The following is a 26,969-nucleotide window of genomic DNA, read 5'->3' as shown; positions in this document are numbered from 1 at the left end:
AAATATGGTCTGTTTTTAAATCCAGTTCGCCATGTTAGTCTCCGTGGGCGCGATTGCACGACCGCGGGGAGTTGATGAGGTGATTGGGGCGAGTCGCACCCGATCGTTCTCAATTGCTTCATTGGCTTACTGTGGCGTGTGAATAAGGCACTGTGCCCACGGAGACGTATATTTATGGGCCGGCAGGATAGGGAGAAGGAAAAAAGATAAGAGAACACAAGGAGGTTAAAGAAGGGAAAAGGCAGGCATGGGAGACGACCCAGACACCAGGAAGGAGAAGGCAGCACGAGCTGGGGCTCCATGAAGGAGCACAGGCTGAGGCGATCTAGGGGCTGGTTCACCTCACTGACTAAGCGTGTAGAGTGGGGCGAGCGAAATGTAAGACCTCCCAATGGGTCTGAGGAGCGACTGAGTGCGTGCGAAGGAAAACGGGAGGTGTGCTGACCTCGGACGGTCTGGCTGTGCAGTGTGGCGGCAGCCAAGACAGGGGTTGGCAGAAAGCAGTTCGTGCTGCAAAGGCTCCGCCAGCAACGCCAATGAAGGGTGAGCCATGGAGACAGAAGGTGGTGTGCTGCGATCGGGCGAGGAGAGAGACTGCATTTTAACGGATGTATTTATTATGTATTTTATCCCCACATTTCACTGGCTTTATGGATTTGCTATTTATTTGGGTACTGTATTTTTCTGAACGCTGAACAACAGACACTTTTACTTTGACTGTTTTTAACAAAAGCACTTGAGCACTTTCCACCATCCCCTAGCTTCAATGAGATTTCTCCGCTCATCTCGGTCATAACTATCGACGGTGTTGGTTCAACAAACTCCCATGTGGGAAGAGATGGAATAGACAGACAAATATTTTCTTTTCTTTTGTACAGCCTTTATTAAATAAGTTGGCCTGTATAATTTGTCATGGTAACCAAATATGGAACATTAATCTTTTTCCTAATTAGGGATCAGTGCTAATAATTCTGTATGTTTCTCTTTCTCTGTACTCTCATTTTCTGTGTGCAGTCCCTATATTTACAAGGCCGCCTTTCTCAAAATTCCTGTGTAGGATAATTGTGCAACTAATTTGTATTAATTCAGTTGTGAGAGGGAGCCAATGCATGTGACTAATGTTCATAGTGTACTGATTTCTTACCAGACAGGCTACTTTACAATAATAACCGTAAGCATCATCCTTTTGTTAATGCATTATCACAGACCTTTCTTTCAATTTATATGTTGCCTGACTACTCCATTAAATGCACCTATTATTAGTTTTTGCCCTAATTGTTCCCAGAAAAATCCTTAGATTTAAAAGTATATTTTTCTCCAGGGGGAAATTTGGATTTTTACATACCTTCTTTAAATAAATAAATAAATAAATTGGAAGACAGATACATAAATTAATATATACATGCACTTTGGTCTGAACAAAAGAATATTTAAAAGAAAAAACTTATCAGTCTAGCATACCACAATGTAGAAAATCGCACTGGCCTTCACAGCATTATAGAAGATGTGAAGAATGTCCCTTCCCACATTAAAGGAACACAGTCTCCTAACGAAAAAGAGCCTGCTCTGCCCTTTCTTATACGTGGTTAGGTCAAGCAATCAAGAAGTTGTTAATGTGCATTATTGTGAATTTCCCATCGGGATTAATAAAGTATCTATCTATCTATCTATTACAGGGATGTTGGTCAGTGTCAACCCCAAACTTTGATTTCTACTCCATTCCAATAAATTGAGATCTACTGACTAGAAATTACATTGTTTAAGTTTTATTAAATGTTCCTAAAACTTTTTAAAGAGATTTCCAGCTTTGACCAGTCAAAATGATTTCCTGTTTTATCACATGAAGCATTTTCATAGTACTAAAGCCCTTTCAGAGAAGTTTCACAATCACTATAAAGCAGTTGTATTAATCTTCAACAGTGTTTAATTATACTCTGACATTCTAGTGGAAGGACCAAAAAATGGCAAGAACACAATGAGTTGGGCTTTTCTTTGAAAGGTACTGAGATACATTACACCAGACAACATCTTTCCAGTTCTCCAGTTTTATTTATTTTTTTTTAATTCACTGGAATTGCACTTGGTTCTTGTTGTGTGACAAGGTATGATGTACTGTTATAACTCAGGAGTGCTGGGACACTACTGTAAGATGACTAAGATTACTAGGCATATGTGAACTCTGATTCAATTTTCCCCTTTCAGTTATCCAGTTGTGACGCTGAGGCTTCAATTAATTGGATTTTCTTTAACCCCTGACTAATTTTTGATATAACTGTAACATTGTTTATTCTCATTCCAATACACACTATTAGGTTAACTCCAAAGCTATTTAAACATTTAGTTGCATATGTTCTACCTCTTAACTGCAACAAACCTTATTTGCTACTACCTGCCCAGCTGCTTTAAGTTATGTATGATGCTGTCACTGGGTGATGATTTAATAATAAAATAAAAGTAGTCCTGTGTTGAGGTTGCAAACTACAGAACTGATAAGCAATATATTCAAACTTTTATAAGTATTAATAATAAAATATTTACTTGCTGAATGGAACATTTTTCTTCTTGCTTTATTATATACCATTTTCTCTTGTTAGCATTAAAAAAATAACTTGTCTACTCTTAACTGAACTGTTATATCAGAAGGTGGATTTTGTCCCAAAGGAAGTTTATTCTAATTATATGTATGTTCTGTATCTGAAGGGAATGCAGCGTGCAACTAATGTGACATATCAAGCACATCATGTGAGCAGAAACAAGCGTGGACAAGTTGTGGGCACAAGAAGTGGATTTCGTGGTTGTACAGTATGGTTAACAGGTATGTATGAAAAACTGGAGACAAATTAAGAATGTCAGTTCTGTATGTTTCCATCATGTTAGTCACACATTCAGTACTTTAAGTTGCTGATATGGCAAAAAGAACATTCAAGAACAGAATTACTTGTGCTTTTTGGCTGCAGTAATTTGAATTACATATTTGTTAAAAAAAATTGGCTTTATCGTTGCATTTTAGTTATTTTGACCTCAGATACGTTGATATATACGGTATGTACAGTTTACTGTTGAATTGTATAACCTTTGCATTGATATAGCTTCCAGATATGATCCTGTCCAAAACCAAAGCAGGTGATTGCCAAGGTATTTTATTCTACTTTATCTAGATATGACGCATTAATACTAGAATCCTTGAAGCCTACGAAAAGCTTGTAATCCTGGGCCCTTCGCACCTCTTCATTAGCGTCTTTTGTTTTGCAAATGTGTCTATTCTTAGATTCTTAGTGAGTGGCAGCCTTTTCAGCAGCTCCGTGTAGGACTTTATATTTTTTTATCTTTCTACCTTTTACTCTGTCTGATCACTCCTACCACTTTCTTTTATGTGGACTCGTTTCCTAGACACTTTTTACTACTTGGACATGGATTTTTACACGCCGAGACTCATCTCTTCAGGTAGTCAACTTCTAGCGCTGAGAACAAAGGCACGTGCCGGTGTGGTTCCCTATTTGCCTGACGAGGCAAGAAGGCCGTATCGTGGCAGCAGAGCTGGCGCTAAGCTAAAGGCTAAGCGGCTAGCGAGGAAGTGGCGATACAAGCCTTTGGTGCCTTCTGTGATTCTGGGAAATGTGAACTCACTACCAAATAAGATCGATGAACTGGCTGCGCTAGTGAAAAATGTCAGGACCTACAGAGAATGCAGTTTGTTGTAGCACAGTTAGAGCGGACAGAGACGCAAATACCTGCGGGAAGCGGAAAGGAGGAGGACTTTCTCTCTATGTGAACACAAGGTGGTGCAACCCTGGACATGTAAACGTCAAAATCTCCACTTGCTGCAGGACATCGAACTGTTGGCCATAAGTCTTCATCCCTATTACTTGCCCAGAGAATTTGGACACGTCAGTGTTGTTGTTGTTTACATCCCTCCTCGCGCGGACGTGGAGATAGTGGATGACATCATCCACTCTGCTGTTGCTAAACTACAAACACAGCACCCCGAGGCACTTGTGCTAATCTCTGGAGATTTTAACCATGTGAAGCTGAACAAAACATTACCTGCCTTCTCCCAGTATGTGTATTGTAACCCGGGGAAATAGGATTATTGACCTACTGTATGCAAACGTTAAAAACACATACAGCACCACCCCGCTGCCTGCACTTGGGAAAGCAGATCATAACATGGTTCTGCTTTAGCCTCACTACAAACCAAGAGTGAGGGAGCTACCTACAACCACACACTCATTCAGGAAGTGGTCCCCTGAGGCAGAGCAGGCTCAGAGACTGCTTTGGAACTACGGACTGGGATATCCTGCAGGGGTCACATAGTGAGAACATTGAGGGGGTTGTTGACTGCACTACTGACTACATAAACTTCTGTATGGATATTGTAGTTCCAGTAAGAACAGTACGCTGCTATGCTAACAACAAGCTATGGATTACAAGTGACATCAAGGGCCTTTTGAACCAGAAGAAAAGGGCTTTTAAAGGTGGTGATCAGCATGAGCTTAAGCGTGTGCAGAAGGAACTCCGAGTCCAGCTCAGGGCGGCGAAGGAGCAGTACAGGAGAAAGCTGGAGCAGAAGTTGCAGAATAACAACATGAAGGAAGTGTGGGATGGGATGAAGATCATCACTGGCTGCAGCTCAAAGCAGGGTGCCTCCATCGAGAGAGACAGGGAGAAAGCAAACCTGATGAACAACTTGTTTAGCAGGTTTGACCACCCTAACCCACTCTCACCTCAGAGTACTGCATCCTCCACACATCCTTCTGCTGATACCAGCATAGGAGAGAGTTTTCCTCCACCCACAATTACAGCAGCCAGGTAAGCAGAGAGCTGAGGAGACTTTGTGCCAGCAAAGCAGTGGGTCCAGATGGAGTATCGCCATGACTGTTGAAGGCCTGTGCGTTGGGGCTGAGGAGTCCTCTACAGCGCATCTTCAACCTGAGCCTAGAACAGGGGAGAGTCCAGAGGCTTTTGGAAAACCTCTTGCATCATCCTAGTCCCAAAGGTATCACATCTTGGTGAGCTGAATGACTTCAGGCCTGTCGCCCTGACATCACATGTGATGAGGACCATGGAGCGGCTGCTGCTTCACCACCTGAGGCCACAGGTCTGCCATGCCCTCGACCCTCTGCAGTTTGCATACCAGAAGAAGGGGGAAGCGGAGGATGCCATCATCTACATACTACACCAATCCCTCTCCCACTTGGACAGAGGCAGTGGTGCAGAATTATGTTTCTGGACTTCTGTAGCTCCTTCAACACCATCCAACCTCTGCTCCTTAGGGACAAGCTGACAGAGATGGGAGTAGATTCATACCTGGTAGCATGGATCGTGAACTATCTTACAGACAGACCTCAGTATGTGCGTCTCGGGAACTGCAGGTCTGACATTATGGTCAGCAGCACAGGAGTGCCACAGGGGACTGTGCTTTCTCCAGTCCTGTTCAGCCTATATACATCGGACTTCCAATACAACTCGGAGTCCTGCCATGTGCAAAAGTTCGCTGACGACACTGCTGTCGTGGACTGCATCAGGAGTGGGCAGGAGGAGGAGTATAGGAACCTAATCAAGGACTTTGTAAATGGTGCAACTCAAACTACCTACACCTGAACACCAGCAAAACCAAAGAGCTGGTGGTGGATTTTAGGAGGCCCAGGCCCCTCACGGACCCTGTGATTATCAGAGGTGACTGTGTGCAGAGGGAACAGACCTATAAATACCTGGGAGTGCAGCTGGATGATAAACTGCACTGGACTGCCAATACTGATTCTCTGTGCAAGAGAGGACAGAGCCGACTATACTTCCTTAGAAGGCTGGGGTCCTTCAACATCTGCAGTAAGATGCTGCAGATGTTCTATCAGATGGTTGTGGTGAGCGCCCTCTTATACGCGGTGGTGTGCTGAGGAGGCAGCATGAAGAAGAGGGACGCCTCATGCTTGGACATGCCTAGATGCACATCTTTTAAATAAGACAATTACTTGACATCTTTTTCTTTAGGGATGTTCTCTTTTTTCACTGGTACAGAGTTCACTGTGTACACTTCTGGTAGATCAAAAATGTATTTTCTTCTATTCCCCAGACTTGTAATTCTGTTAAGACTGTACATTTTACTAATTTCTGTCTGTTTACTTTTTCTTTCTACAGTACTGATGTAGATGGGAGACTTTCTTCCAGAAAGATTTAACTGCTCTTGCAAACTTTCTGTGCAAAATGTAACTGAGCTGCCAGAGTCTTTTAGAGCATATGTTTCTACACATTTTTCACTCGTTTCAGACTTGACTTCAAATGGAGTCACAGCTAAGACACACTCTTTACCGAGCCCGGTATCAGTAGAAGTCTCTAATAGTTCAACAGAAATATGGGCGGAAAAAACGTTCTTCTCTTCCGACTTAGTGTTCTCCTTTTAAGGAGTTATGGCTTTAACGTCGGTGCCTTTTTCCTTATTCATATGCAGAATTACTTGATGTACTTGAGAGCATATGCTGCATTTAATCATCTCTTCACAGTCTTTACTAAGATGTCCTTGTTCAAGGCACTTAAAGCATAAGCCTTTAGATTTCAAAAAGTTAATTTTACTTTCATAAATTAATGTCCGAATTGCACTGAATTCGTCAAGATCGTGATTTTCATTGCAAAAAAGACCGAGCTTACCGCTTGTCTGGCCAGCCGTCTCTACCATTTTAACTGAGGTGTCTGTATCCCTTTTTTCGTCTGCAGCAGAAAAGTTTGTAACGAAACTGCTTTCTCTTAGGACACCTTTCAAAGGATACTCCTTGTGATCAGCGTTGTCCTTTTCCTTCTTAAAGGTATGGCTTTGTAGAGCTGAGCCGTACACGGGATCCAAAGCTGATGTTGTCTGTTCGTCCAGAAAGTTCACTGGATCGACGAGTGGGGCTCGTCTGCTCTCCGTACTTTAAATACTCTGAATTTTGCATTGCCACAGTGCTTGTAGGTCTTGAGGTTTGGAGACTATAGTACGAAGGTTATCATTACTTTCAAATTCTTGTCCGCTTTGTAAGTTGGGCATAATGTTTGTACATCCGCCATGAAGGTTCGCATAATCGCTCAGACCTTCTCCTTTCTGTAGCTGGTTTCCATAAAGACTTTCGAGCTTCATTCTGGCCTTTTGATAACCTTCTAATGGTGACAAGTATTTACAGTTTTTAACAATCTTGTGAGGTGTACTTTTAGTAATCTGTGGCAAAAAGTCCAATTTATATCGCGGATTCCCTATTACTTCATCGATATCTCGGTCAAATGATCCAATAAAATCCACATATTTCAAGGGATCGCTGTCAAATATTGGAATCTTTCTGTATGGCACATGAGTCTTATACTGTTGTTCTTTCTGTTGATCGTGATGATTAACATAAAGCGGTTGTTGAAGAGATGCTGGTGCTTTATTTTGTTGATCATAAAGTGGTTGCTGAGGATTGTTTTTTACTTTCGTTGTTATGTGGAAAGTCACGAATACTTGCATCTTGTGGCTTTTCATTTCTTACATCTGGTTTCCGAGGAACTTTATAGGGATTTTGTTTACTTGGGCTGCGATTGCGTCTTTTTAGAGCTCTCAATTTTGCTTCGGACTCTGCTATAGCTGTTTCTGATGCTAATTGATCTCTTTTAGCCTTTAACTGTATTTTATCAGCTTTCAGCTGTTCTTCCTCAAAATTTAGAGCTTGTAGCCTTCTTTGGTTCTCTGCTTTAGCCAACAGTATGGCATGTGATGCCTCTTGTGATCTGATGGCACTATTTGAAGTAGCCACTGAACTTGCACGACTTTTAGATTTTGCGGAGATTTGGGAGTCTTTAACTGAAGTAACCGCTGTACTTGTCTAACTTTTAGTTTTTGCAGAATCTGCAGGAGAAATGTCATCTTTCATTCTGTAATCCCTGGATTGTTTACCGGAGAAGTCAGGTTGCTGGTTGAGGCTTTTATTTTGGAATATTTCTATAATCCAACTCATTGTACATCCTATAAATATATCAAAAGTTTCCATCTCCTTTATAATTTAAACAGTCTCGCGAGGAGTGCTAGCAATTTTCAAATATGTCCTACTCCGATCAAAGACAATGATGAAAAGTACCTGTCGAATCTTTTCAGGTTGTTGTTGCTTTCTTTCGTCTCAGTCCGGTTTTAGGCGTAGAACACACAGGTTACTTTCCTTTTATAATCCAAGGCAATTTTCAAGCTTTCAATCTTAGGCAGGTTTCAATCCTAGGCAGGTTTTAAACTTTAGTGTAGCCGCCGAAGCATAACACGAGATCAAGCACAGGTAAAACGTGTGTCAAAAGAAATCTCTGTCCAAAAGTTCGTTTTTAAAAATATTTAGTGAAAGTTAAAAGAAAATTAATCCACACAAGAATAAAAGAAAAAATAGTTATACACATAGAATAAAAGGCAAAAAAAAAGGAAAAATAGATCTTCTTTAAACTTCGCTTTTCTTGAGAAACTTTAGCTATTTCTATACTTAAGTTCTTTACTTTTTCTTTTTATACTTAAAGGTTCTTAACTTCTTATATACTTAGATTCTTAGCTTCTTCTTCTATACACTATAAGTGTACGGTTCTGCACTTAAATAAGTGTTGTTTTACGAGTTACTTTGCACACTCAAAAAGCCCGTAAGCACATTGGCATGTGCACAGGCACGGTCACGGTTTAAAACCGTATGCCTCTACACCTTACACGTGGCAAGGCTTGTCATTAACTGAAGAATAATGTTTACTCAAAGCTGTTAGAAATGGCAAGAATATACCAATACAATTCTACTTATGGGGGTTATAGGAACCTCCCATAGATTATGCATTGTCATCTAGTAAAATATTTATGAATCTTGTATAACTAGGAAAGTGGCTCTTACAAGTATCATAATTTTACACTGGCTGTTACAGACTCAAATCAAATGTATGTTTTTATTGTATAATATTAACAATAATTGCAGCTTTCTACTCAAAACACTAATTCTGGGAAGCGGCCAGAATTGAACCCACAACCTCTTGATTATGAGCAGTTCTTACTACTGCACCACCGAAGCGGTCGTGTCAGTGTTGTACCCTAACCCGATTTTCTTTTTCTTTGGTTATATTCTTGAATAAATGCGCACTTGTTTTGTTATATGTGTATCTTTTGTGAAAATGTTTATTTGGACTTCAGTCTTGACACATTATACACTTCATGTCAAAATTTTGTCATTAGTACTATAACCTGAAAAAAGTTTGTTTCAAGTATGTTCAAAATTTCCTGTTATCCTACATTTACATAGATTGTTGTAGACACAGAACACACATGAAAAGAATGTGTTTGAAATAACAATATATTATTTACCCTATACAACTCCAGGTACTTCACACCAGGATAAACAGACTTGATCTGGGAGAACTTTTTGCCAGAGTTGAGCTGCAGCAGTGGGGCGATGAGATAGCAGGCTGCTTGCTACTTGTACTGATCGACATATTTGCAAAACAAAAGACACTTATGGAGAGGTGCGAAGTAATTTAAGGTGGCTCAGTATTACGTTTTTTCGTAGGCTTCAGGGATTCTAGTGTTAAGCAGGAAATAATTACAATGTATAATTTAACTATAGAAGCAGTTTTAAACTAGAACAGACAATTTAATTACTAATGGATTGCTAACTTGTGCTTATAAACTTTGAGAATGCCTGATAGAGAAGTTTGTTACTAGAAAAATCTATTATATATAATTTATTCTCCACATGACTTTGATTTGAAATCATAGATTAAATCACATTTAGCTCAACAACAGTTAGTTAGTGATTTAAACAAAAAAAAATTATACCAACTGAAATGTGGCTTCTTCTTTGTCACTATCTGCTGTGCTTATAAGCCTTTTATCAAATGCTGGAGACACCAGACTTAGTGCCCTCCAGTGAGCCATATTGCTCATGGGCTATTGATACCAGGAGTTTTCTCCTGAGATAACATGGTATCATATCATATCTCTATTTATTAAAAAAAAAATCTTCTGGGAAGCAAAAGCAAGGCTATGATACGTGATCTTCTCGAAAGACATTTAAAAGACCCGCGAGACTTGCCACGGTGCATCTCGCAGGGACCGTAAACATGGGACTTGGTGCCAAGAGATTGTCCCAGGGCCGTAGCAAAAATGACAGCGGCTGTACAGGCTTTAAAAAGATCGAAGGGCAGCGCGACAGCAGACCCCTGCGAAAATGCAAGCAGGGTTATTCGTCCTGCCATGAAGAATTTAACCATGCCCGGGGCCAGAAATAAAGGAAAAGGATTGTTTTTACAACGTCATGCGAGACCAGGCAGTGAGCCATCATTTAAAAGGAGTCCACAGACCTCTAACCAAGCAGTTGTTGGATTGCTTTTGGCAGACAAGCATCATGTGCTCCCAGCTCTTAAAACAACGGCATGCGACAAGCAGAAGAGACAGCGCGCAAGCAGCAGAAAGACAGCAAATGATCCAAAGACATATCCTTAGCATGTATTCACACTTCCAAACCCATCGACCAACTCCCCCCCCAACACACACAACATGAGCATCATTATACGTCTGGCAAGAAAGAGATGTAACCACGCACGTGGCCAAAAATAAAGGACAAGTATTGTTTTTACAAAAGTTTTTAAAGTAAAAGTGAAAATAATGCATATGTAACAATTCCCAAGAAAATAACAATCTCTTTAAATTGTAGATTGCCTGCCTAAGGTAAAGTCATCCCTGATGACTGAGGACGTGGGAATGAGGGGTCCTTTCATCGGATTAGCGCTTTTTCAGATGTGGAATGGCAAAATGGGGGCGGCAGCTTGATGAATGAGGTCTCCAGGACTTAAAACAAATCCAAATCATATTATGTGATATCACTTAATGTGAAATTCTACTCTGTACTTCTAATACTGTATTGAGGATTTGTTCTGTGTATTGTATTGTATTGTATTGTATTGTATTGTATTGTATTGTATTGTATTGTATTGACCCCCTTCTTTTTGACACCCACTGCACGCCCAACCTACATGGAAAGGGGTCTCTCTTTGAACTGCCTTTCCCAAGGTTTCTTCCATTTTTTCCCTCCAAGGGTTCCTTTTTTAGGGAGTTATTTCTGGTCTTCTTAGAGGGTCAAGGCTGGGGGGCTGTCAAGAGGCAGGGCCTGTTAAAGCCCATTGCGGCAATTCTTGTGTGATTTTTGGGCTATACAAAAATAAATTGTATTGTATATCCGGTAAACCGAACACGGGGGTGGGCGAGCGAAGCAAGCAGGGGCGGAGCCCCCTAGTTACTTGGCAAGGTTTCCACTTCAGCTTCACTTTCTATTTTTAAAGTATATGGATTACATATTGGGACAACATAGCTATTATTAGCTAACCAAACAACCTCGATGAATACACTGTTTTAATCATTAAATACTGTAATGGAACTAACCAGTTAGAACATGAACATACATTTTTAGTTGTGAATATATTCAAGGTCTTATTGTGGCATGTTTTATTAAAAGGTTTACAATTCTAATTGCATAAAGCAGTCTGAGTTTTTAATTGTATTTAATCCTGGCTGAAACTCCTTATTTTTATCCAATTCAAATCAGAAATCTTGGATGTAGACACCCTGTAGTGTATAAAAATTAGTATAACTGTATCCAGCAACTATAGTCAGAAGTGTAGCCCATCTTGCACAACAGAGGTGATTTGAATTAGATGGATGACGTATCATTTACATTGTATCTAATTGTATTCTAATTTAGCTGTACTAGAAGGCACTTGCTGAAGGTGCTTGCATTCGTTTGATGTCACAGGCAGTATCGGACTGCAAAATTTGCATTTAGTACAATGTTAAACAAAAAAAAAGTATTTCAATTTCTGTTCTATTTAGTACCTTTTGTATTAGAAACATTATTTGTATTTTTTTGAGTTATCTTCTTCTTCTTTCGGCTGCTCCCGTTAAGGGTTGCCACAGCGGATCATCTTCTTCAGGGGTGCGAAAATCCAATGCCCGACTCGTCCGACACGGGTAAATTGACCGTCGGACAAGCGTGTTTTTCTGGTTTCAGTTGTCCGCGGACAAGTGCAATTTTCTGGAGAAAAAATATATGTGCTGTGCAGGGCACATTTTACCACTACTTTCACATTTTAAACATTTGGGTACGTACTTTGTGTGGAAACAGTCTACTTAGGCGTGTTCTTCATGTCTCAAATTGGTCTTCAATATTGTTTACAAAATGACGGCTGATTTTTCAAAGGGAAGCACTCTTACAGTTTTACATAGGTATTTTACCCTAATACTTACACGCTTGGAGATGCGGTCATTTTTTTCATGCCGACATTACGATGTAATCTGATGATTTTTCATTATAATCAATAACTTTTATATATTACCAGTAACGGCGTACTGCACGATAGATAACATGCGGTGAATAAACACACTTGACTTGAGCATTCATAGTTATCATCCTGTTTCTCTGTACGTTTAGCATACATTTGCTCAGAGGTTGATGTGCTTGTTGCTTCCTGAGCAGCCCTTCTTTTCTCCACCCTAGCCGCCCGCTGCTTCTCTTCTTTTGTCGGCATGTTTTCGCGTTAAAATTGATTAAGTTAGTTTTTGTGTTGCAATTACTTAGTACGTTTTCTTTAATTTTTCACTTAAACTGGCACTTAAGTCTTCACTCTGCCTCAAGAATGATTAGCGAAGGTGGTGGGGAATGAGAACGGCTCCCATACGCATGCGCCGCCCTGCGGCGCACTGCCGAGAGTTGATTCAACAATAAAATAAAATAAAAATAAAGAGTAATACAAATCATCACCCCGAAAGCGGATAGTAGACGTCACGTAGTATACTGTATGTGTACCAAATTTCAAGTCAAAAGGTAGAGAAAAGCCAAGCAAAATGACACCTTTTATTGGCTAACTAGAAAGATTACAATATGCAAGCTTTCGAGGCAACTCAGGCCCCTTCTTCAGGCAAGATGTAATACAGAAACTGAAGTTTCCTATGTTTATATACACACTCTAGGACAAGAAACAACATTGGTAAATATTTAAATGAGAGATTTTGTATGTAAAAAATTAATAGATTCATTCAGGCTAGGGTTAATTTAGCAAGAGAGAAAAGAACAATGTATTGTCAAGATCTCTGGATAAGATAACTGTCCAACAAAGTCTTTTGAAGTTTGTAATGAGTTTTTTCAAAACAATGTGGGTCTGTAGACAGGTTGTCTGTCATTCTGAGAGATGTAAACAATCCTCATATCTGGCCATAAAACTCTTGTCTTTATTCAATCCATGTTGTAAAGTATTAAATTTTAGCATGAGTTTAACTTCCCATTCTTTTCTCTCTTGCTGTGTTTTGAAGTTGCCCATAAGCACTGTGACCTTAAAGTCCTTCTCACAGTGTCCATGGCTGTTGAAGTGGGCCGCCACAGGAACATCTGTGTTGCCATGTTTAATGTGGAACCTGTGTAAGTGCATTCTCTGGCGGAGTGTTTGTCCAGTTTCTCCCACATAGAGTGCAGTGTCAGGACATTTCATGCAGAAAATTAGGTAGACTACATTAGATGATCTGCAGGAAAATGATCCCTTGATGTGATGTTCAAGTCGGCAGTGTGGTATAACTATACGGTCTGTATCATAGATGTGGGCACATGTTTTGCATCTTTTCTGTAGGCATGGAGATGTGCCATTTTCTGTTGGTTCACTTAGGGAGCCTCGGACAATTAATTGTTGAAGGTTTGGTGGTTGTCTGTATGCCAGGAGGGGAGGTTCAGGAAATACATTTTTCAGTGTTTGGTCATTGTTTAGTATTGGCTGAAGTTCTTTTATAATTTTTCGAAGTGTTTCAAGATGTGGGTTGTAGGTGACAACAAGGGGGATGCGATCCTTGTTGTCTTTGTTTTTATATTCCAGAAGGTTGTCTCTGGGTATGGCAGTAGCTCTTCTTATTTGAGTGTCTGTTGTTTTCGGGGTGTAACCTTGTTTGATTAAATCTTGTCTGAGCTCCTGCAGTTGTTGATCCCGGTCTGTTGGGTCTGAGCAAATACGATTGTACCGTATTGCTTGGCTGAAAATAATGGAGCGCCTTATATGCTTGGGGTGGAAGCTATCATTTTTCAGGTAGGTCCGTCTGTCTGTCGGTTTGTGAAAAATAGAAGTTACAAGGGTGTTGTCTTTCAGTTGAACGGTGGTGTCAACTAAGCTGACTTCTGTTTTTGAGTAATTCAGCTTCAGCTTTGTGTTGGGGTGAAAACAATTATATTCATTATGAAAATGGAGGAGGTCCTTTTCACTGGCAGTCCAGATTATGAAGATGTCATCTATGTAACGGAGATACAACATTGGTTTTACGATGCACATTGACATGAAATCTTCCTCCAATTTTGCCATAAAAAGATTTTCATAGTGAGGTGCAAACCGACATCCCATTGCAGTCCCCATTTGTTGTAAGTAGCAATCCTGTCCAAAAGAGAATAGATTATGTGTCAGAGTGAATTTTATCATTTCTATTACTGACTTTGTGGGTAAATCATGTTGTTTGAGGTACATTTCACATGCCAATATGCCATCATCATGGGGGATGTTAGTGTAAAGTGCCTCAACATCCATTGTGGCCAGTAAGGTTCCCTCAGGTAAGGGGCCTAAAGCAGACAGTTTTTTTTAAGAAGTCAGTGGTGTCCAAAAAAATAGTAAGTAGCTTTCCTCTTGACATCAGGGATCATGTAAACAGTTTAATTCCTGAGAACCCCAAAATGGGTTACTTCTACATGCTTCCTAAAATCCACAAAGAAGGGAACCCAGGAAGGCCTATAATCTCAGGAATTGGCTCCCTTACAGAAAATGTTTCAGGTTGGGTGGAGCAGATCCTTAAACCCCTCACCCGTAACACAACCAGCTACATCCAGGACACCACTGACTTCTTAAAAAAAACTGTCTGCTTTAGGCCCCTTACCTGAGGGAACCTTACTGGCCACAATGGATGTTGAGGCACTTTACACTAACATCCCCCATGATGATGGCATATTGGCATGTGAAATGTACCTCAAACAACATGATTTACCCACAAAGTCAGTAATAGAAATGATAAAATTCACTCTGACACATAATCTATTCTCTTTTGGACAGGATTGCTACTTACAACAAATGGGGACTGCAATGGGATGTCGGTTTGCACCTCACTATGCAAATCTTTTTATGGCAAAATTGGAGGAAGATTTCATGTCAATGTGCATCGTAAAACCAATGTTGTATCTCCGTTACATAGATGACATCTTCATAATCTGGACTGCCAGTGAAAAGGACCTCCTCCATTTTCATAATGAATATAATTGTTTTCACCCCAACACAAAGCTGAAGCTGAATTACTCAAAAACAGAAGTCAGCTTAGTTGACACCACCGTTCAACTGAAAGACAACACCCTTGTAACTTCTATTTTTCACAAACCGACAGACAGACGGACCTACCTGAAAAATGATAGCTTCCACCCCAAGCATATAAGGCGCTCCATTATTTTCAGCCAAGCAATACGGTACAATCGTATTTGCTCAGACCCAACAGACCGGGATCAACAACTGCAGGAGCTCAGACAAGATTTCATCAAACAAGGTTACACCCCGAAAACAACAGACACTCAAATAAGAAGAGCTACTGCCATACCCAGAGACAACCTTCTGGAATATAAAAACAAAGACAACAAGGATCGCATCCCCCTTGTTGTCACCTACAACCCACATCTTGAAACACTTCGAAAAATTATAAAAGAACTTCAGCCAATACTAAACAATGACCAAACACTGAAAAATGTATTTCCTGAACCTCCCCTCCTGGCATACAGACAACCACCAAACCTTCAACAATTAATTGTCCGAGGCTCCCTAAGTGAACCAACAGAAAATGGCACATCTCCATGCCTACAGAAAAGATGCAAAACATGTGCCCACATCTATGATACAGACCGTATAGTTATACCACACTGCCGACTTGAACATCACATCAAGGGATCATTTTCCTGCAGATCATCTAATGTAGTCTACCTAATTTTCTGCATGAAATGTCCTGACACTGCACTCTATGTGGGAGAAACTGGACAAACACTCCGCCAGAGAATGAACTTACACAGGTTCCACATTAAACATGGCAACACAGATGTTCCTGTGGCGGCCCACTTCAACAGCCATGGACACTGTGAGAAGGACTTTAAGGTCACAGTGCTTATGGGCAACTTCAAAACACAGCAAGAGAGAAAAGAATGGGAAGTTAAACTCATGCTAAAATTTAATACTTTACAACATGGATTGAATAAAGACAAGAGTTTTATGGCCAGATATGAGGATTGTTTACATCTCTCAGAATGACAGACAACCTGTCTACAGACCCACATTGTTTTGAAAAAACTCATTACAAACTTCAAAAGACTTTGTTGGACAGTTATCTTATCCAGAGATCTTGACAATACATTGTTCTTTTCTCTCTTGCTAAATTAACCCTAGCCTGAATGAATCTATTAATTTTTTACATACAAAATCTCTCATTTAAATATTTACCAATGTTGTTTCTTGTCCTAGAGTGTGTATATAAACATAGGAAACTTCAGTTTCTGTATTACATCTTGCCTGAAGAAGGGGCCTGAGTTGCCTCGAAAGCTTGCATATTGTAATCTTTCTAGTTAGCCAATAAAAGGTGTCATTTTGCTTGGCTTTTCTCTACGTTCATAATGGCTAACACGGTACAACACCCTAGTACTACAGATATATAAGTCAAAAGGTGAAATGGTTTGCGAGCTACAGGTTATTTAAAATCCTGGACAGACAAACAAACAGCCACGGTAGCGTATTATAGAAGAAGACTGATAAAATTCATTGTTTCTACATAAAAATGCAGTCATTTTACTTACAATACAATTGTTTTCACCACATAACAAAGCTTGTTAGGCAGTTAATCTTTCCTGAAATTTGCGATTTCGTGTAGGTTGTGATATATTAAGGAGTTAAGAAATTTATTACGTGACAACATCAATTTTGATGAGCTGTCAATAGATTGTTTTTGATTAGCGAATATTTCATATAAAACAACTTGGTTTCGCGCTGTCAGTTTATTAAAAATAAAGCAGAAAACATTCTAACGGTTTCCAAAGGTTATGAAATATCTATAAAAATCTTCACTGTAACTGTAGTATGTGAAACAGAACTAGTGTAGCTATAATGAAGGCATTGTTTATTAGTGAGTTAAAATGATAAGGGAATCTTTTATAAAATGTTCTAGAACAAGGTGGCAAAATACCACTCCCCTGAAAGAACTTCTTTTCAGTTTTAAAATGGAAGGCAGCTTTGGTATCAATAAGAGAGATCAGAAAAAAGAAACTATTTTTCACTTTTGTTATTTGTTTATGGACAAGTGAATTTAACTGGCGGACAATTGGATTTACTAAGTTTACTTGTCCGTGGACAAGTAGAAAAAAATTTGATTTCCACACCCCTGTTCTTCCATATCTTTCTGTCCTCTGCATCTTGTTCTGTTACACCCATCACCTGCATGTCCTCTCTCACCACATCCATAAACCTTTGCTTAGGTCTTGCTCTTTTCCTTTTCTCTGGCAGCTCTATCCTTAGCATCCTTCTCCCAATATACCCGCATCTCTCCTGTGCACATGACCAAACCAACGCAATCTCGCCTCTCTGACTTTGTTCTCCCAACAGTCCAACTTGAGCTGACCTTCTAATGTATTCATTTCTAATCGTATCCATCCTCGTCACACCAAATCTTAGCATCTTTAAGTCTGCTACCTCCAGCTCTGTCTCCTGCTTTCTGGTCAGTGCCACCGTCTCCAACCCATATAACATAGCTCGTCTCACTACCGTCCTGTAGACCTTCCCTTTCACTCTTGCTGATACCCGTCTGTCTCAAATTACTCCTGACACTCTTCTCCACCCATTCCACCCTGCCTGCAGTCTCTTTTTCACCTCTCTTACACAATCCCCATTACTCTATACTGTTGATTCCAAGTATTTAAACTCATTCACCTTCGCCAACTCTACTCCCTGCATCCTCACCATTCCACTGACCTCTTTCTCATTTACACACATGTATTCTGTCTTGTTCCCACTGACCTTCATTCCTCTCCTCTCTAGAGCATATCTCCACCTCTCCAGGGTCTCCTCAACCTGCTCCCTACTATCGCTACAGATCACAATGTCATCAGCAAACATCATAGTCCACGGGGACTCCTGTCTAATCTCGTCTGTCAACCTGTCCATCACCATTGCAAGTAAGAAAGGGCTCAGAGCCGATCCCTGATGTAATCCCACCTCCAACTTGAATGCATCCGTCACTCCTACTGCAGACCTCACCACTGTCACACTTCCCTTGTACATATCCTGTACAACTCTTTCGTACTTCTCTGCCACTCCCGATTTCCTCATACCACAGCTCCTCTCGAGACACCCTATCATATGATTTCTCCAGGTCCACAAAGACGCAATGCAACTCCTTCTGGCCTTCTCTAAACTTCTCCATCAACATCCTCAGAGCAAACATTGCATGTGTGGTGCTCTTTCTTGTCATGAAACCATACTGCTGCTCACTATTCATCACCTCATTTCTTAAACTAGCTTCCACTACTCTTTCCCATAACTTCATGCTGTGGCTCATCAATTTTATTCCCCTGTAGTTACTGTAGTCCTGCACATCCCCCTTATTCTTAAACAAGGGGGGCTCCGCCCCCTGCTCGCTTCACTGGCCTACCCCCGGCGTTGGGTATCCTGAAATACATTAGTTGAGCTCGTTCGTCTTGGAGCCGTGCCCGCTTTGCTTGCGGCATTTCAGACGCGCGTTGTAGGCGCCTGCGTTCATTGATTTTGTCCAGCCGGGCTCGTGTTTGTATATCCGTCAGTCGAGCTCGTTCGTTTTGAACCCGTGCCTGCTTTGCTTCCGCAGTTTCAGACACGCGTTGTAGGCGCCTGCATTCATTGATCTTATCTAGGTGGGCTCGTGTTTGTATCGTTGAGCTGTATTGTGTTTGAATTCGGTGTAAAGGGTTTAGCGGTTTGTACAATCCCAAGCAGCACATTATTCCTAACTTCACTCCGCAGTAGTGCCACTCACAATATGGCGGTGACGCCTGCGCCTTCCGTAGTAGTGCCACACACAATATGGCGGTGACGCCTGTGCCTTCCGTACTATCATTGTGGACCTGTGGGGCTGCCGTAGCCTCTTCCGTTTGAATCTGGGCTGCAGCGCAGAATCCTCTTTTTTTGTATGGCTGTGTCGTTAGTCGTTAGCTATGGGCGCGTTGTTGCTTCATTTCTCATTCACGTCAGTTGAGCTCTTTCGTTTTTGGGCCGTGACTCCTTCGTTCGCGGTGGATATGACTTCGCGTGCGGTTTATGAGACGCGCACTGTACACGCCTGCGCAGTATATCTCATGGTCCCATCGCCGTGTACCTGCGTCCATGCCATCCGGTTTACCATTCTTAGTTAGTAATATGGATACCGGTACCAGTGCATTTATTCTCCACTCCTCAGGCATCCTCTCACTTTCCAAGATTCCATTAAACAATCTGATTTAAAAACTCCACTGCCATCTCTCCTAAACACCTCCATGCTTCCATAGGTATGTCATTTGGACCAACGGCCTTTCCATTTTTCATCGTCTTCATAGCTGTTCTTACTTCTTCCTTGCTAATCCGTTGCACTTCCTGAATCACTATCTCCACATCATCCAACCTCTTCTCTCTCTCGTTTTCTTCATTCATCAGCCTCTCAAAGTACTCTTTCCATCTGCTCAACACATTCTCCTTGCTTGTGAGTATGTTTCCATCTTTATCTTTTATCACCCTAAGCTGCTGCACATCTTTCCCAGCTCGGTCCCTCTGTCTAGCCAATCGGTACTGGTTCTTTTCTCCCTCCTTAGTGTCCAACCTGTCATACAACTCATCATACGCCTTTTCTTTAGCCTTTGCCACCTCTCTCTTCACCTTGTACCTTATCTCCTTGTACTCTTGTTTACTTTCTGCATCCCACTTTTTCTTTGCCATCCTCTTCCTCTGTATACTCATTCAACCACCAGGTTTCCTTTTCCTCATTCCTCTTTCCAGACGTCACGCCAAGCACCCTTCTTGCTGTCATCTGCTTACATCTTACATCTGCTGTAGTTTTGCAGCTGTCTGGTAACTCTTCACTGCCATCCAGTGCCTGTATCACCTCCTCCCTAAACTCAACCTTACAGTCTCTTTTTCAACTTCCACCATTTGATCCTTGGCTGTGCCCTCACTCTCTTCCTCCTCTTGATCTCCGTCATTCTACAGACCACCATCCTATGCTGCTTAACTACACTTTCCCCTGCCACCACTTCGCATTTAAATCCACTCCAATCACCACTTTCTGTCCCTTGGGTACACTGTTCATCACTTCATCCAACTCACTCCAAAAATCTTCTTTCTCATCCATTGCACACACAACTTGCGGTGCATATACACTAACAACATTCATCATCACACCTCCAATTTCCAGCTTCATAATCATTACTCTGCCTGACACTCTTTTTTCACCTCCAAAACACTCTTGACATACTGTTCCTTCAGAATAACCCCTACCCCATTTGTCCTCCCATCCACACCATGATAGAACAATTTGAATCCACCTCCAATCCACCTGGCCTTACTCCCCTTCCATTTAGTCTCTTGCATGCACAATATATCAACCTTCCTTCTCTCCATCATATCTGCTAACTCTCTCCCCTTACTAGTCATACTGCCAACATTCAAAGTTCTTACTCTCAGTTCCACTCTCTTTACTTTCCTCCTCTTCTCCTGCCTCCGGACACGTCTATAGTGAACAATATACTTTTCTGCAGTTACTGGTTAAATACTTATTCCTAATAATTTAATGATGCAGAAGAAAACATTAAAACAATAGCGAAAATGGTTTGTTGGGGTCCATAGACATGGGCAATAGCAAGCTCTATAGGGAGAAAATAGCAAAAAAAACTTTTTCACAGAGTGGATTTCCTATACCTTACTGTTCTAATTTTTTCATAGCTATCTTTTAGATTTTAAGTAGGAGTTGGGGTGGTGATTACAATGCAATTCAGCTCCGAGGTTATATTAAAATTACTTGAATTAACCAAATTAACATTCTTGGTTATAACCTGTTTTGAAACTTGTTTTACTAGCTTCTTTAAGTGTTATCTGTCACTTAAAAATGTAAATGTTTAGTACCTTAGACGTTAGTTAATTATTAGTTGCATTTCATATTTTCTTGAAAGTGATGCACTAAAAATACTTGATGAACAAGTATAATTCTGGTTATACTGGATTTAATTACTGAGCACAATGGTACACAGCACAATATATAATCATAATGATCTGGAGCACTGGCAACGTCTGACATTTATATATAAATTCTTTTCTTTGATTCTAAGCTGGTTTTTTTTTTCCTCAATTAATGTTTCCCATCTTCATGAATTCCTGTGATATTACTGATGGCTTTTAACAAAAGAATATTTAAACTCCTAATTTAGTCATCCATTTATATCCATTGTAAATATGACCAAGAACATAATAATGAAAGGTGCTATATAAATAAAAATTAATAATAATAATAACTTATGGAAAGCAATACAATTTGGAGAAGTAGCTTTCTGAAGGTTTGCTTAAATATCTGACAGAGCCAAGGTGACACTTAAAGTCCTCTTGATGTTGTTTTTATTAAAATTACAATAATCTTGGAAAAAATTCAGTCCCCGGGATTTGGGCATAGTTCCTTCTTCACAAATAGACCCAGAGTTTTGTTCAGTATTGGCATTGACATTTTAGCATTTTCCACAAGGTAATATGAGGTATGCAGCTGTTCGCTAGTGTTACAAATATTATCTATAGTTTAACAAAACAAGTTGACAGATTTACCGGGTTAATGGCCTTTTCTGGATTTACCATGGTTGATAGTTTTCCCCTAACTATGCCTCCCCTCTTCCCTGGTCCCAGGCACCCTTTTGGGGTGATACCCATTATTTTCATATTATCCTACACCACCTCCAGCTACATCTTTGTTAACCTTCCTCTGGGCTTTGTCTTCTGCACCTCCAACTTGATGCAACCCTTCACCCAGTCATTGACTGCCTTTCACTCTACATGTCCAAACCTCCTTAGTCTTTCTGCTTATCACAACACTTACCATCTCAACACCAAGTGTTTCTCTTAATTCAGCACTGATCATCTTCTCACTCCATGATATTCCAAACATTCACCTGATTTGTCTCATCTCTGTTCTTCTTAGCTTGTTTTGTATTCCAACTTTATTGGCCAAGGGTCACCTTCACATTTTTTCCTTGCCACAATCAACTCTTCTCACTACAGAAAAAGTTTAGAACATGAATGGCAAAGTCCTACATTCCTTCAAATATCTTGGATAATAAGAATCAGAATTGTTAATCATTAATGAAAAACTCTGCTTCAGTGTAATATTTCTTCAGACTTTCATATTTATACTTTTATTAGTAGACTTAAAACTGTGCCATTCCTGTATTTGGAACACACCTGCTAGTATTCTTAAAAAGAAAAAAAAAGGTGTACCATTGTTCATAACAATAGGCATTGTCATAGAACTTAAAATGATTGACAGTTTGTGAAATTGTTGTTGGGTGGAAAAAAATACTTCAGTAAGAGCATGTTAGAGAATGGGAGATAATTTTTAGAGAGCAAGTTTGCTTAAAAAACTTGTTTATAGATAGAAAGATAAATACTTTATTAATCCCAAGGGGAAATTCACAATAAAAAAGAGAAAAATAAAAGTAGAAAAATAAAGACGTACACGGAGCGGCGCCTGAGTCATCAATCTAGGGCTATACATTATATATATATATATATATATATATATATATATAATAGGGCTGGGCAAGTTAACACATTAATTAACGCCGACAATTATTTTATCATGCGTTTACACAGTTTTTGTTGTTATTATTTTGAAAGCCTCAGTCTCGCTAGTGATCAGTAGAGATCAGTGTTCTTCTTGTTACAGCACTTTTTGATATGCTTTTGCTAGAAGGAAAGTTAGCGTTGTTGATTTGACCTCGATTCCCTGTGCGTGCATGAGTAGCAAAGAGCAAACTGCTTCTAAAATGGCATGTGGAGAGACACCAAAGTAAATGCTCAAAGCAAAATAATCCGTGGATGACTTTTTTCGTATTATCGCTGAATCAGACTCTGATTTGTTGGACTCCGATTTTGATGCAAATGATCTGGAGATATAGATCGAGAACGAAAGTGAGGTACTAGCATCAGCTGATCGTGGTGCTGAACACATTTGTGTAGCTGATGCACCTATGGCAACGTTCGCCTGGGAGGACAAAGACTTACGATGACAGGAGGTACAAACCATATTGCATCTTACTGCAACTGCCACCCCCATGCACCTGTCTCACAAAGACAGCCAGGCAGCCAGCCCACCGTGCATTCCTGCTGGCCATCGAGCAGGAATGTGACTGCTGGCCCCGCGCAGGTGCTACTGCCGCAAACTGCAAACAGGCATCGTTGCTTTGTGCGCTTTTCAGAAAACTGAGTTTTTTGGAAAAAATAATAGCCCTCAAAGAGTTGCTACTGAACATAGAAGGTTTATGCTGCTCCCTGATAAAAGAAAATGTTTCTGCTGGTATCTGTTCAGATAAAAAAGCAAACAGATTTAGAAATATTAACTTGCTGTTGCTCAGAAGGTTCCTGTTATAATGTGATCGTGGCTCTGGACTCTGAGGGTAACTTGTTTTTCTGTAACAAACTAGATAAAACGTTAATGCCCTGGCAGTGGCCAATAGCCTTGATTTTATATTTGATTTGATTACATTAATGTTTAAGTTGAGATTTACAAGGAATATTTAACTGCTACTATGTAATTGGAATACTGCTGTTAAAAAGCACCTTATTTGTTTAAAGTGTTTGCAAACAAAATACATGCAATACACTACTTTTGAGTTCATTATTGATTTTTGCACATAACAATGTGATTGTTGTGATTGTCTGCAATTGTCATGTAAATCACTTTAAGTGATTTTTAATCACGTCCCAGCACTAATATATATGTATTGTATACATATATATATATATATATATTGTGTGCGTGTGTGTATGTGTGTATGTGTGTGTGTGTGTGTGTGTGTGTGTGTATGTGTGTGTGATATATAAACTAGCAAAATACCCGCGCTTCGCAGCGGCGAAGTACTGCTTTAAAATTTTAAATAATAAACTGAGGGAAAATGTACCAATAATTATTTGCTAAGGATCTCTTTGTATACCACGTTGTCAGTTCGCCCCTCCGGTTGTAATATGACCAAGCTGTGCGCTGAGCTTACTCTTGAGCATGCAATGTATAGTTGGCCTTGTGAAAGGCAATCTTGCCTCAAATCAATGCCAACCTTTTGTAAGGTCTGTCCCTGAGACTAATTAATTGTCATTGCGAAGCAGAGCCTTACTGGAAATTGGAGGCGTTTGAATTGATATGGGAAATCAGAGGGTATAACGGGGATGTGAGGAATAAAAACTCTCTCCCGTGAACCACCACCAGTAAAAATAGTTGCCTCAATTAGGTTCTTTTGCAAGCATGTGACCTGAAGTCTCGTGCCATTACAAAGTTTTGGTGGCTGTAAGTTTCTCAGTAACATGATTGGTGCCCCAACCTTCAAAATTAGATTATGCTCAGGAGTGCCTGGAGGATTCAGAGTGTGGACCGAGCTGCAGGCTATGGACGTATATTTGTACGTAAGTAGGATTCAGTTAGCGTTGGGAACCCGCGTACCAAATTTCTTGAAGATGGGCCCATTAAGTAACAAAGACCATTGGAAAGTTCAATATGGCGGCCGACAGTGGTGTCATACCACCAAAATAAGTACGTACATCGGTTTCGGTTAGCGCAGGGAAGCCGCCTACCAAATATCGTGAAGATGGGGCCATAAATAAGAAAGTTTAACATGGTGGACGTTGTCGACCGTTATGACCGTTACGTGTAGAATTTCGAAATGAAACCTGCTTAACTTTTGTAAGTAAGCTGTAAGGAATGAGCCTGCCAAATTTCAGCCTTCTACCTACACGGGAAGTTGGAGAGTTAGTGATGAGTGAGTCAGTGAGGGTTTTGCCTTTTATTAGTATAGATGTATATGTATAAATAATATGGTTTTGGCAGCCAAGCGCTTTTTTTCCCAACCTAGAAGACCTCTCTTGAGATCCATTTAATCGCCTCGTTAATTGCATGTCTTCCAAGGTAGTTTCAATACCCATTTCCTGCACTGAGTCATCTCCCCTTTTATGAGTGACTGTGTTAGTGGCCGTACTTCGTACAGGTCTTTGAACGCACTGAATACTTGTAACTGGTGTCACCCGTCGGCTACTTTCGACAGGGAATGGAAGCAATTGTCGAGTAACAAAAATTATTTGTAAGTGATTTCGCATTGAAGAAATAGTAAAAACTTTATCACTTGGGTCAATACCTAAAGAAATACACACAGCAAATGCAATTGAGAATACACCAGAATCTGTATGATTTAATTGTTGCTGTGTGTCTTCATAAACTATGGGAGGTTTGTAAGGAAACAAAGCATGAAGGAAACAAAGCTGCTCTTCGGTGAGGTTGAATTTTTTATCGGCGTTTAAACTGTCATAGACATGAATTACAGCACCATCATAATAGGTACACACCCAGTGAGTCACTCGTTCAGTAGCTGCAGAAGGTAGTATTTGAATATGTTTTGCATTTTGTGGAATGGGCATTATAGGTATGTCAGGAGTCCACATTAGCAAAACCTCTTGAGGTTGGAATATTGTATGCGCAGCACTAACACTAAAAAACGGCAACACCGCTGGGAAGAACACTAAATGAGATAAAGTAAAAGTCTACTAAAATGCTTTATTATATTAGTTGAGGGGACGCTGGTGCATGTTTGTTGTTGCCACTCCTCCCTGTTAACAACACTTTTTGCAAAATTTGCCTTAATTCTGCACTTTCTTACGCTTGTTTTATTTTGTTTATTGTACGTATAGTTCGTGGATACAGCTGACTCGAATTGCATGGATTTGGCTTAATATTTACAGATTTTATGGACTCCACTTTACTGGGAACAGCTGAGTCTGTGGATCACGGGACGAGACCTATGAACATTTCTTTGTACCTGGCGATCTAGCACCTCGGGATGATCTGTCTTCGTGATTATATTCGCTATGCTGATCTGCTCCCGTTTCATCTTTCAGTACTCTACGACCAGGAACTGATCTGATGTTCATACTAACCTGGCTTATGGCTCCGGGGCGATCACACCTGAAATTACCAAGCGTTACTGTTTATGGCTGTGTATTAGAACATTCAAATCCTGCTTCCTCCTCCTGCTGTGCTTTCTGCTGCTTGCTATCGCTGCTCACCTACGCTACCACACCCGCCTGTCCTACCAGCTCCGTTGTGCTGTGCTGCTTCTACACTGCTATCAGCTAAGTATCACTCACTATTTTAGTGCTTTGAGTACTGAGAAAAGTGCTATATAAATGTAATGATTTGTTATTATTTATTATTAAACACTAAAGTACAAAAACGAAGTAGAAAGTAACACTAAACCGCAACACCGCCGGGAACACCGGCACACTGTGTCTACTAAACGCTAAGAAACACTAAAGGAAAAAATACTATTCAGTAAGTAGCGCGTCTACTAAACAGTAAATCAGTAAAGGAGAAAGGACTTTAAACACTAAGGGAAAAGAACGGCAAGACCGCGCCAGCTGCGGAGCTCAGCTCGGAGTGAAATGAAGTGAATGAAATGAGGTGAATTGGAGGGGAGATGATCACATGACTCTAACACCCGCCTTAACTCTCTCTCCATCCCGCCACAAACACAGTCTCTCGGATCCCAACTCTCATATATATATATATATATATATATATATATATATATATATATATATATATATATATATACATCTATATATATATATATATAGATATACATATATCTATATATATGTATATTGTGTATATATATAGTATTATTATG

The 26,969-nt window shown here is 40.3% G+C and overlaps 1 protein-coding gene across 1 annotated transcript in view; it reads left to right on the top strand.

Moving 5' to 3' along the window:
• The window catches only part of LOC127528833 (bifunctional 3'-phosphoadenosine 5'-phosphosulfate synthase 1-like), a 45,833-nt gene extending 34,501 nt beyond the window's left edge, over nucleotides 1-11,332 (top strand). Inside the window, exons 2-3 of the mRNA XM_051929965.1 lie at nucleotides 2,701-2,815; nucleotides 10,665-11,332. Of these exons, the coding sequence (XP_051785925.1) occupies nucleotides 2,701-2,815; nucleotides 10,665-10,780 (231 nt within the window). The 3' untranslated portion in view covers nucleotides 10,781-11,332. The remainder of the gene's footprint in view (nucleotides 1-2,700; nucleotides 2,816-10,664) is intronic.
• The last annotated feature ends 15,637 nt before the right edge of the window (nucleotides 11,333-26,969 follow it).

This window comes from Erpetoichthys calabaricus, chromosome 7 (genome assembly GCF_900747795.2).
Source record: "Erpetoichthys calabaricus chromosome 7, fErpCal1.3, whole genome shotgun sequence".
In the NCBI taxonomy this organism is placed as follows: Eukaryota; Metazoa; Chordata; class Cladistia; order Polypteriformes; family Polypteridae; genus Erpetoichthys; species Erpetoichthys calabaricus.
This window is presented reverse-complemented; position numbering and strand designations above follow the sequence as displayed.